The following is a 12,674-nucleotide window of genomic DNA, read 5'->3' as shown; positions in this document are numbered from 1 at the left end:
GTTCTTTTTCAGAGTGAAGATACACAACAGCAAATCATCAGGGAGACATTCCATTTGGTATCTAAGAGAGATGAAAATGTTTGTAATTTCCTAGAAGGAGGATTGTAAGTAAAGCATTTCATGGACATTTCTAATCTTTGACTGTATGATTAAAATACATACTGTTTGATCAGTTTATTGTAAAGTTTCTTAATTTGATTAATTGGATCAGGTGAATTAATTGCCCCTTACATTAGCTATAAATCAAACTTAAATAATTTTTGAAGATATGCAATCTTTTTCTTTTTAAAAATTTTATAAAAGCATTTTATATAGAGATAATATGTTCATATGGCAGAAATTCAGACATTCCTGGGAAGTACAAAATGGAAACTGTCTTCCTCCTCCAGCTTTAGTCCTTCTTCCTGGTTTCTTGTATATCCTTCTAGAAAACTAATGTTACACTAACATACAAAAGTATAACCTTAAAAATTTTTACATACGGGGTCATACATGTATGCTGGTTTTCGTGTTGCTTGTTTGCACTTACATTTTGAAAAGCTTGGCATATAAGCATATCTAGAGCAGTGTTATTCTTTTTAATAACTACAGACTATTCCTTAGGGTGAATGGACCTGTTCTTCAAAACTTAGATAGCTTCTTTTATTATTATAAACAAAAGTGAACTCTGCTTTTCAAATAAGTGATGTATTTATACAGATAGATAGGTTAGGTAGTTCAAATTCAGCTAATAGACTTTTTTCTGTTTTTAAAATGAATAAATAAGAATTGCTTATAGTTTGCCAGCTATTATAAACAAGTACTTTTAAATTAATGGGTTTCATGAAATCAGTTTGTTCTCAAATAGTTTCATAAATGGTCCCTCTCATCTTTTATGTTTAATTTCTTAATGAGATATTTCCTCATTGACAATTCAAAAACTAAACTTTAGCTGAACCTCATTATGAATAATTATAGATTAGTTAGAGAAACCTATACTTTTCTGTATTTTTAAGGTGTATGATGCATATTATGAAAAATAGTTAGATAATAGAGAATTCATTCTTACCTAACCATAAATTACTTTTTATCATGTAGAAAGTTTACTTGCATTTCTTAAAAGGTTGTATCATGTTGCACTTAAATTCGCAAATATAAGCCTATGATTTGTGAATTTTGCTGTTAACTGAAGGCCTCCAGTTTAATAGTTGAGACAGGAGTACCAGCTTTGTTTAGTATTTTTATTATATTTTACTTATTTCTTTTAAACTTCGGTGTTTAGTTGTGTTTGCCAGTATCATCATTTTCCTTCATCTCAGCCTCTTAATCTAATCTCATAGGAAATGCGTCACCCAGCGCAGTGCACTGCATATGGTAGATGTGTAGGAACCTGATTATTGTAATCAGGGCATTGTTTGAGCTGGAAATTATGACTTGAATTTGTGATTTTTCTTTTCCAACCTTATAAAAGGTAGAAAGCAAATATTGCATTAGAGATGAGGCTACACATCTGGTTTAGTCCTGGTTTTGTTACTAGCAATCAGATTTTCTTGGTCACATCAGTTAAAATCTTTGTATCTCAGTTTCTCTCTTATGATAAATAAGATATTTAGATTACGAGGATTCCTAAAATCCTGTGGTTTTTATGTCGTGTATTGAATTCTATGAAAGAATTTGACTCACCATTATACTGTAGTTTAAAGATGAAATAACAGCAAAATTTGTATTTATATTAATATCTTTGCTTTCTTTTAATAACTTTAGTAGCCATTTTGAAGCTTATTATTTTCAAAAGTTTGGTCTTCTAAAGTAGAGCCAAACAAAAGTTTAAGATAATCACTAAATTGCAGATTCAGGATGAAGTAAAGCCTGCTGTTTGTGCTCTTTTTGTCCCTTTCAAGGAACAGTTGCATTGATAGTCTATAAATACAAGTCCAAGAATCTTGGAGTGCGTGCACATATTTTTAATTATCTATTCTAGATAGTAGGAGTTTTTAATTCTTGTCAAAGATCATTTTCACTTTTGCAATTAGAGAATATAGAGTAATAAAAAATAATGAGAATTTGGAGAAGTTGTTTCTGCAAAACTTGTTAAATTTAGTGTTACTTTTACTGAGTAAGAAATAGATGCTATTTTCCTGTGTGTCTTGTTTGAATGTTCAGTAAGCTTTGGTTACTTTTAGCCTTGATTTTTATATTGTGTTAGTGTTAAAGGGTCTTTTGAGAAGGTGAATTAATTGTTGTAACTATGGAAAGCTAGGTTATATTTAGAAAAATAGAAGGTGTTTGGAATGATTCCTAAATTATTGTTTTTAAAATGCTGAAATACCTATCAATCTAATATTATCTGGTGAAAGAATGGAGTATCTCTCAGCTCAGTTTTCTTGCATTTATATTCCAAAACAAAGTGTATTTTTGGAGGACATCTTGATGGTAAATCTCTCCAAAACTTAAGAAGAAATGTCATTCTTTTTTTTTCCCTAGTTGATAATCAGTCTTACACTGTGTAACTTACTGTGACCTACAGAGTTAAATCTAGTAAGCACTTAGAAATGCCCTATGATCTCATTTCTGCCTGCTTTTCTGATCTAATCACTTACTAATCTATTGTTGGTCGCAGGCCTTCTTTTTCTCTTTTAAACATAGATATTTTGTTCTTGATAAAATGGCCTTTTTATTAGTTGTTAGCTTTGCCTGAAATGCTCTTCTCTAAATTTTTTCATAGCAGGCTCCTTACCATTAGACGTCAGCCTGGGCATCTACTCTTTTCTTAACACTCAGTTGGAAATAGCAAATCCATCAATGTTGCATCATCCTATGTGATTCTGTATGTAGTGCCTTCCGCTCATCATTTTTTCTCATTTGTTTATTGCTCCTTACCCACTCTCCATGCCTGACACATAGTAGGTACTCATTAGATAATTGAATGACTGAATAAACTAAAATTAAGCACCAGCATCTTTCACTTGACTTCTCTGAGAAAAGCAAACATCTAGTTCACTTGAGTTCTATGTCATTAAATGTTACCTTTCATTTTATAGAGGATTTTAAACAAATTGTCAGTTTGCTTGAGCTAATGAAAATGTTTTTCATTTTGCTCCTGTAACATTCCAATTGTTTTGTTTTGTCATTTAGATTAATTGGAGGATCTGACAACAAACTGATTTATAGACATTATGCAACATTATATTTTGTCTTCTGTGTGGATTCTTCTGAAAGTGAACTTGGCATTTTAGATCTAATTCAGGTAAGTTAACACTTGCTTCTTATTGTCTTAAATAACAATTTTGGCATTTCTATTTTTTAAAACTTTCTGTGTTCTGCATTTTCTAAAATAATGTTTTGTTTGGTAAGAAATAAAGTTCCATAGTAGATATTGGGTGGGTAAAAGAGGAATGACGGTTGTAGAAGCACATAGACTAATTTAATCTGATTAAGACTAATCACAAGTAATTTTCTCATGCCCTTTTTCTTGTTCATATAACTCACCACAAGAAGACCAACACTCATGGGTTTTTACCATGTGTATCCATATCTAACCTCCCAAACCCACCCCTTTCTGTCTCCTGAAAATCTTTGTTGCCGATAGATGCAACTGGTGTTCCAGGTTCTTGTCCTGTCCCAGAAAGAATTCAGAGACAAGACTTAGAGGTTAAAAAAGGTAAAGTGAGCATTTATTAAAGGATGGATAGTACTCTCTCAGGGGAGAGTGGGCAGGCTCAGGTGAGCAGCTGCCCTGAGTTTCTTTGGCAAGTTAGTTACATAGGGTGTAAAAATGAACGGGCGGAATATTCATTGGGGGGGAAGGGTTTGGGGTCGTATTCCCTGATTATCATCCCAACTCCACCTTCCTGAAGGGAGGAGGCATTTTTGTCCTTATTTAGTCTGGATCGGAAGTGTCATGGCGTCGGTGCATGATGGGTACTTCTGATCTGCAAGGCTAATTTTATTGAAATGAGGGCATAATGAGCAAAAGGTCACATTCGGACACTAGAAATTCCTGCCTTTTCACCTTTCTTTGTTCTTCTCCAGGCCACTTGTCATCCCAAAAGGCATGATCCCTTATCAGCCCCAAGGTTCCTCCTTTTGTTTCTCTACCTAAGGACCCCTGCTGCTTACATGATGTGTGGTTTCTTGCATTTGGCCTGTGCCCCTCCTTTCTGCCCAATTCCTGCCATTTGGTCTGTGTCCCCCTTTGTATGCTCATATCTAGCTATCTGCCTGCTCTAACACTTTCATAATGTCCCTGAAACTCAAAGTCAGTCATCAGCAAATTCCTCCTTACCTTCAACCTCTTTTATTACTGTTACCTTCAGCTTTTTACTCTCAGTTAAATCTGGGTTGCCTGATGACACTACCTGCCACCCTGTCAGGTAGTAGCAGTTTTCTCTCCTGCTTTCTTCATGTCATTGAACCTGGAGGATGTTCTCTTTGCTTTTCATTACTTTTTCCAGACCTTTTTCTCTTCTAAAACATCTCCAAAATTTATCTCATGTTTTCAGACTATGCCACCTTCTACCCATCCTGTTGCAGTAATCTCTCATTCTCACCTCCCATTCATTGGAGATAAAAACTTCCAGTGGTCTGAGAATTTAGTCGACTTGCAAGCTAACACGTTAACTACCACAGTTTATGGATGCTGGCGAAAGAAGCTTTCTGGGCCAGAAACAAAGAACTTTATTACTAACAGTAAAAGCAATAACCAAAGTGACAGCATTTGCTTACACTAGTTACTCAAGTCCTAGTTCCTAAAGTGTGACTTGGTAAGGTACAGGAAGACCAGCATGCACAGTGGATTGCATTATAGGAGAGGAAGCCCAAGCTTAGGGAACTGGAATCTTTTATAATGGACACTTAGCATGTCTGCCCATGTCCTGGAGGAAGAGAATATCTTCCAAGGGTGTAGATAAACCTACCCTTTGCTTTGGAGGGAAACACTATCTGGTTTCCAAAGCTGTTGGCTATACAAGCTTACTTGGCAAGACAGTCCACAATAAAGGCAGTCACTACGTCTGTTCCCATGATATGCAGAAATGGAAGGCCCATGCAGAATTGTCTAACAGATTTTAGTTCCTAGTTCAGTGACATTCACGTAGTACTACTTGTGTTATAATTCTTGGTTATTTCAGTCTTAATGTGAATAATTCATTCAGTACACTGGTATTGTCAAAACTGGAATTTTCTTTTGGAATTTTCTCATTTCTTTGACGTTGTCTTTATTTAAACTTCAATCCCTCCATCATCTCAATTTCAGCTTCCACTCTCTACCATCTCTTATCTTTTCATATCATGATTTATATTACTCTAACAGTTCTTTGAGCCTGTTGGGACTTCAGTCTTCTTTTTAAATTTTTTTTAAGGATAAAAATGTTTACTGATACTTTTATAGCTATAGTTATACATTTTTGACTGTTCAATTCGTTTATTAATAGATGCATGGCAGTCTTAGAAAAATAGACATGTTTATATCCAGATTCTCTATTCTCTTCCTATGTTCATTATATCTCTTCAGTGTCTCTTTGGGACCTTCAGTCTTAAATCTGTCATTTTCTCGCTGTTCCTGATCCTCCTTATGTCTTACTTTCCTTGCCTTGCTTAAATTCCATGGTCAGTCATGATAATCATATGCTTGTATATACTCAACTCTTTGCTTGTATTCACATGTCTAAACATACTTAGAGGGAAAAAAAAGATAACCATACATGCAGGCTTCACTTTAAATTCATGATCCCTAACCTCATTTAGTCCTTAATGCTACCCAATAATCGTGTCATATTTCCTTGGTCATTTTACTCTCCCATACTTCTAGACAGCTGCTGATACATTCTCCTGTAACCCCTAGCGGTTCTAGCATGTTGCTTCCTAGTTCACTAGGGAGTCAGAAGGAATCAGACTCTGCATCTGTGTCCTTGCTCTACTCCCTTCTTTGAGAAGTGGATGACCCTTGCTCCTAGCTGAGGCCAACTCACCCACTTAATTACTAGTTTTCTCCTCCTCATTGCTCTAGCATTTCTCTCTCATGTATCATTTTTCCTCTCTTTTAGATCATTCCCACTAGCCTATAATATGTTCTTGCATCCAAAAAAAAGGAGGGAAAAATCCTGTCCCTGTTTCCTTCTCCAGCCACTGCCTCATTTCTTTGCAAAAGTTGTCTGTACACAATATCTTTAGTTTTTCTTCTCCCTTTTTTTCTGGAACACACTCCAGTCAGGTTTTTCAGCTCAACTGTGTGTCATTGAATCCAAATGTTCTCATCAGTCTTTCTTTATTTGATTAAGATTGTTTATTACTGTCTTCTTCGTGAAATATTTTCTTCACTTGGCTTCTGGGACACCTTACTTGTTCAGTTTTCATCCTACTACTTTAGTTGCTTCATTTTAGTTTCTTGGTCTGTCTGATACCTTCTTTGATAAATCCTGTTGATTATACAGAATCTGCTTACTACTGTCTGCCCTGCCTCCACATTGGTCCAAGCCACCATCAGCTCTTGCCTGGATTATTTTAGTAGTTTTCTGACTGGTCTTCCTGCTTTCGCCGCCTTTTCCTTTTTTGCCTTTTCTCAGTAAAACAGCAATACTATTGAAATACGTTACATTTTACACTCTTCCATTCTGAATTCTTCAGTGGTTTCCCTTCTCACTCACAGTAAAAGCCAAATTCCTTATAAATGACCCATGAGGCTTCACATGACCTGGCTCCCCTCCCCATACCGGCTGCTTATCTCTTACTCACCTCTGTCCATTTTCTCCCCTTTTCCCCTTTGCTCCACCCGCACTGGCCTTCCTTATTCCTCAGGTACACCAGGCATGCTTTTACCTCAGCCTGTGTTCTTGCTGATCCTTCTACTTGGATTATTCTCCCATTATTGATTATTATTTTGCTGTTGCTGATCTTAATGGTTATGATAGCATGATTGTTATATCTCAGAAGGGAATTATATGAAGAGTTGTCAAAAAACAAATAATCCTATGTCTTCCCTGAAGTAAATTCTATTTGTCATGTATTTGTGGGAAGTGGAAACTATGTCTTATGTTTTACAGAATGTTTTAGCCGTTACTGTTTGAAATGTTGGTAATTTGTCTTGATATTAGGTAAGATACAGAGAGAAGAATTTCAGGAGGATTGTGTCATCTTCCCATTACTAATGTGGGTTTGAGCTGTTTTTACAAGAAGCGCCTATTGAGTTATCACATGTTGATCTATCATATCACACACACACAAAAAAAAAAACTTTCTGTAATTTACCTTGCAGGGATGAATTCTGTCACTACCTTGAATATATTGGAAGTGCTATAGTTGCTGTCTTTCCCCTGTGATTATTACAGATCACTAAATACTTAAGAGGGAGTGCTGAGCGTGTGTGTCAGTCACTTTAAAAACATTGGTTTAGTGAACAAAGATGGAAGGGAGTTACTGTTTCTGCTTCTGTTTCATGAAACAGCTATTCAGAGCTTATTTAGAACTGATTTTCTTGGAATTGTCCACCCTCTAGTTTTGAGAAAGGCAAGTGTAATATAAGTAAAAGTGGAAAATATAAATCAAGAGAGGTTAGATCAAATTCTCTTGGTTTTGTATTTTCTTTAGATAATGAATTGAGAAAATGTAATAAACATCAACATGTAATGACTAAACACCTGTTTAATTTTGATTTCTTGAATATTAAAAATGATACAATTTAAATGATCATCATAAGCATATATTTTTATGCAAAGATTTCGTGTTTCTAAGGTATGCATATCTTGTCCCAGATTTGATTTCATTTTTTATCTTGTATACAATCTGAGAGAAGGCATTGTTAGTAAATTACATATGGGATTTATACCAGTATGTCACCAAATTGAATAATCAGCTTCTGTTTTCTTTGTTTCTTTTAATTCTTTGTTAGTAGGGAAAAAAGATGATCTATTTTTGTTTCTGATGTGTACTATTTTAGTGTGGTATTGACTGCAGTATAAGCCAATTTCAGAGTTGATACCTAGCCTTTTTCGAAGTCCCTTCTGTTGTCGTGTATCTTGATTGAAAGTGTTAAAATATTTACAGAGTGAGAATGGAAGTTCATTAAATATTAACATTGGTTGTTTGAGTTATTTATAAGCAGTTGTATTGTCCAATTAATTTAGTATGCTAGGATGATAATGGAGGCATCAAAGTTCACTAGATAATTCCAAATTTTGTAATAGTTTTCTGTGTCACATGTAGCAGTTACATCAGCAGTAGTCTTGTTCAGCAATAGTTAGGAAAAAATTGAGAACTAACAGCTAAGCTTTTCTTTAGATTTAGAAAGATATATTTTTACCATGGTATTAGAATATGTATATAAACAAGAGCTCTTATGTATAGGATTTGTCAGTACTACAGACCAGAGTGTTAGACTAGCTGTTGTGAAGTTATTGTACTTATGATTACTAATGTTAATTTAGTATGGTATTGCGCAAGTCACTTAATCTTCATAGATCTTGAATTTTTTCACCTGTAAAGTACTCTTGTTTCAATATGCTGCCTATAGACCTCATGAGTTGTTGGAAATATCAGTGAATTAAGGCAAGCTAGTGGCGGTTAAAATCATTCAGGCTCTGCTTTGTACTGGCTCTATAACTTTGGGCAAGTTATTTAACCTCTTTGTCTCTAACTTTGCTCATCTGCAAAATGGGGGTGATAATAATAATATCAACTCATAGAGTATGTGAAAGCATTAAAAAAGGTTAGTGTACATGAATCCTGTCACTAAATGACTGACATGTAATAGTCAGTGGTTTTTAGCTAACATTATTGTTTAAGCATATACTTGTAAGGAAGGCATTCTGAAGTATTATTTCATTAGTATACAAACTGAATTGGGTAAAGAATTCCTTTTGTTTTTCATTTTTACATGAATTTGTGAATCTTTTTATACTATATGTTCTTTGATGGCTTAGGGATTCTGCATTGTGATAGAATTATGCGAAAAGAATAGGCTTAATTGGGGAAACTTGTAAACCAAGAATACTTAACTGAAGACCCCCTGATCTTCCCACTGTTGCATAGGAGGCTATGCTGAGGCAGATATTACTAAACACAGACTAGTGTGCCACCCCACATCATTGTTCTCTTTTACTATAAGGGTCGTCTTTGTTGAAAACATCTGTCAGTGGAGTGACAAACAGATTACTTAATCTTTGAGTTATACAGGTGTAGGTGCCACCTGTTTTTAAGAATTGTCTGGGAAGATTAGCCAACCAGCTCTTTAGGACTGTGGGAAGTTTCAGCTCCTCTGTTGGGGGATTGGGTAGGATAAACCCCTGGTCCTATGGAGATAACTTCTGGTACAGTTCCTCCTGCTAGACAGAGAGGGAGCCCTGGCCCAGTTCATTTGTTTTCCAGGTAATCATTTTTGGAAAATTCTGCGCTCTCCACCATAACTATGTTACCAGTGTTAAAAATTTCTCTTTTTAATAAGAGCGACTACAATGTAATTAAGTTTCCTGTAGTACAAGCAGTCTTTGCTTTGCATAATACTGTGTTAATGTGGGTGATAGAAAAATGGAAAGTTAATATTTTTGCTTTATATTTTTCTGTATTTTCCAAGTTCTCTAAATAATCACTTCTTACTACATTAAAAATAAAGGGCCATTTTTGTTGTTGTTGGAAGGAGTATGCCTAGTGAATAAGAATGTGAATTCTGCAGTGAGACTTTCTGGACTTTGATGGGGACTCTCCTCCCTAACTGTGCTAGTAGTTAGTTAACTTCTTGCTTTAAGTACTCTTCCACAGATGGTTGATAATAAAAGTACCTGCCTTATGGGATTACTGTAAAGGATTAAATAAAATAATTTATTTAAAGCACTTGGAACAATAGCAATGCCATAATAGCATAAAACTCAGTAAGTACTAAGTATTATCATCGTTAACCTTTAAAATTTTTTTAATTTTATTTTTTAAATAGAAATAAATTACACAAAAAGAATCATTAATCTGAACTGTTAAGGAATTATTATGACATGAATATAGATGATAGATAGTCCTTTAATCAACTCTTAAATTTTTCATATTAAAGTCGAGGGTTTAATATGTCTAACCAGTACATAGTAAGTGCACAATAAATGTCTCTATTTTTACTGATAGAAGAATGTCAGTCATCATTGGCACATTAGTTTCCAGGTCAGGTTTAGTGGAAGTGCAGTTCAGAATCCAGTCATATGCTGAGTCAAGTGCTATTTACACACCATAGTTTAAAGATTCTGAATATTACATTACATACTACATTTAACAATCCATGTTGGAGACTTTATCTAGGCTACATTCACAGTTGTTTTTCAAAGGTAATTGATCTGATTTTAAATTCAGCTCTACTAGTACATTTTTAGTGGTATTTTTAAATTCCTAAGCTAAACCAGTATCTGTCTAGAACATTTTGCTGACTGAAAAACATTTTTTTAAGATCTCTTGGCATATTCTTAAGTTTATACCTCCTATTCTTGGGCTTAAAACTTTCCTGTCTTATAACATGTCAATTTAACATTTATGTATTTTATTTAATACTATAGATTAGAAACAGTAGGATCAGTTCCTCCTGAAATTTAACATAAGTCCCCAAACCTAGACAAAAGCATACATTTTTTTTACCTAGAAACTCTAAAGGTGGGGGCGGGGGGGTGTCTGCCAAATAAGTGATATTGCTTAAGGATATTTTGTGGCATTTATTTTACCTAGTGCACATTTTTATTTCTTCATCTGTGTATAGTATTATAATACTAGCTAACATTTAACTTATCGAGTACTTTATTTTTTTTTTGGTGAGATACTGTTGTAAGCCCTTTATATTTATTAATTTAAGCACCAAAACCAACTCTGTGGCATAGAGTTATTATTGTGCCCAACTGAAGAAACTGAGGCTTAGAGTTAAGTAACTTGCCCTTGATTTCATAGTTAGAGGCTAAGCTGGAATTTTAATAGGGTGCTAAGGAATCTTAAGTACTCAGCTGCCTCATAATAGACTCCTGTTATCCTTTATGGCCCAAGAATATAGATTTGTAATTAAAGATAAAGAGAAACACGAGAAAGTTCTGTTGATAGAAGGGCACAAGGAAGGGAGACTCTTTATATGTAGATGTGGCATTTTTTTGTAATGTCTCTATCTTTTATATTTATTTTTGGAAAATGATGTAATTATTAACATGAAGGAAAACTTAAAATATGATTCTTAGTAAATTAAAAATAATTTTTCTCCTATCAGCCTTTGAATCCCCAAGGCCAGAGATTAATGAGTAGCTATTTAGTAGATAACAGTTATATTGAAATTGACTTTAAACTTTTATTGTTTTAAAAAATGAAACATAGTAGGGTGCTGTTTACCATGTCACTTATAGTTCTTTGCTCTTTTTATCTTTCTCTTTGTGAAATATAATGCAACAGCAACTTTATTATTTTTTGGTTGTTATGGTCAGAACCCCCAAGGCCCATTAATTTTTCTTAATTTCTTTACTTCAGTTTGTAGATTATTAGTTTTATATTGGGCTTGTCCATGTAACATCAGTAGTGTATATCTACCTTGGGGCTCTAGATTCTAATTATGTTAAATAATTCTTGCTAACTCAGAAGAAAATTAATGGAGAGTTTTTTGAAGAGAGTTTTTTATCTCATTTTTTTTACCCAACTTAGCATTTCAATGCCTTCAATCTTAAGAATTCTTTTCCTTAAGTTAAGAACATGTAGTTATTATGACATTTTGCTGCAAGCTACTTTTTAAAAAAATTTACATTTTTCATAAGTGGTATTCTTGTGGTTTAAGTATTGACATTTTTTATTTCTAAGCTAATAAGCAAATCACAAAGATTTGGCAACCTCAGTGTACTTGCCTTTATATCAATGATCACTAGCAAAAGTAGAATTTTCTATTTCTGTTTTAATTTTATAATCATATGTTTTGAACAGATAAATAAGGGTACTGGCTTTGGTTTAGTAGGTGTGTTTTTGGCACTATGTAGGGTGCTTTATCTAAATTATTTAACTAAATCTTTTGGATAATCTAGAAAGGTAGATAGTTGTGTAACTATTTTATAGTTCTGATATTTAGAGGAGTTAAGTGATACTTAGGCTCACATATGTAGGTAGCAGCCAAGTCGGAATTTGAAGTCAAGTCTTTCTGGTTTCCTCACCACTTTGCTATACTGCCTGTATACATAGCTTTTCTTTTTTCTTTCTTTCTTTTTTTTTTTTTGCACTCTTTAGTTCACCACTGGCACCTTCAGTGCTACCATGAACTTTTTTTCTTTGTCCAGTATAGTCTTCACATTCAGTGGGTTCCACTGATCCTTCATAAAAATACATAATGGAAGGGAAACTATTTAGATAGCATTTTCACCAAGATAGTCATCTTCTGATGATTAAAAAAGAATGACTACAGTATATGGGTAATCAAACCAGTGGATCTGGAAAAAGTAAACATGGAAAAATAAAGGCATACTGGAAACTTTATTCTGATTAACAGATTTAATAATGACTTTAAATTAAGAAAGATCACTTCACTTCAATTAAAAATTAATTCCAGATAGATTTGGTCCAAACATGAAAAGTAAAATAGTGAAGCTTTTGTTTTCTTCTGGGAAAGTATCTTTTTGACTTTGCTGTAGGCAAAAATTTCTTAAATTGGACATACACACAAAAAGATTAACCATTAAGGAAAAAAGCTTATAGGTTGGATTATACTGAAATTTAAA

General features: G+C 34.0%; 1 protein-coding gene across 2 annotated transcripts in view; it reads left to right on the top strand.

Annotated features, from left to right (window-relative positions):
- The window catches only part of AP3S1 (adaptor related protein complex 3 subunit sigma 1), a 64,522-nt gene that overhangs the window by 18,863 nt on the left and 32,985 nt on the right, over positions 1–12,674 (top strand). For both annotated transcript variants that reach the window (XR_012070729.1, XM_031673147.2), the window contains exons 2-3: positions 13–104; positions 3,115–3,226. Coding sequence is in view for 1 of the 2 variants with exons in the window: in XM_031673147.2 (XP_031529007.1) it covers positions 13–104; positions 3,115–3,226 (204 nt within the window). In the remaining variant the exon portion in view is untranslated. The remainder of the gene's footprint in view (positions 1–12; positions 105–3,114; positions 3,227–12,674) is intronic.

This window comes from Vicugna pacos, chromosome 3, assembly GCF_048564905.1.
Source record: "Vicugna pacos chromosome 3, VicPac4, whole genome shotgun sequence".
NCBI lineage: Eukaryota > Metazoa > Chordata > Mammalia > Artiodactyla > Camelidae > Vicugna > Vicugna pacos.
This window is presented reverse-complemented; position numbering and strand designations above follow the sequence as displayed.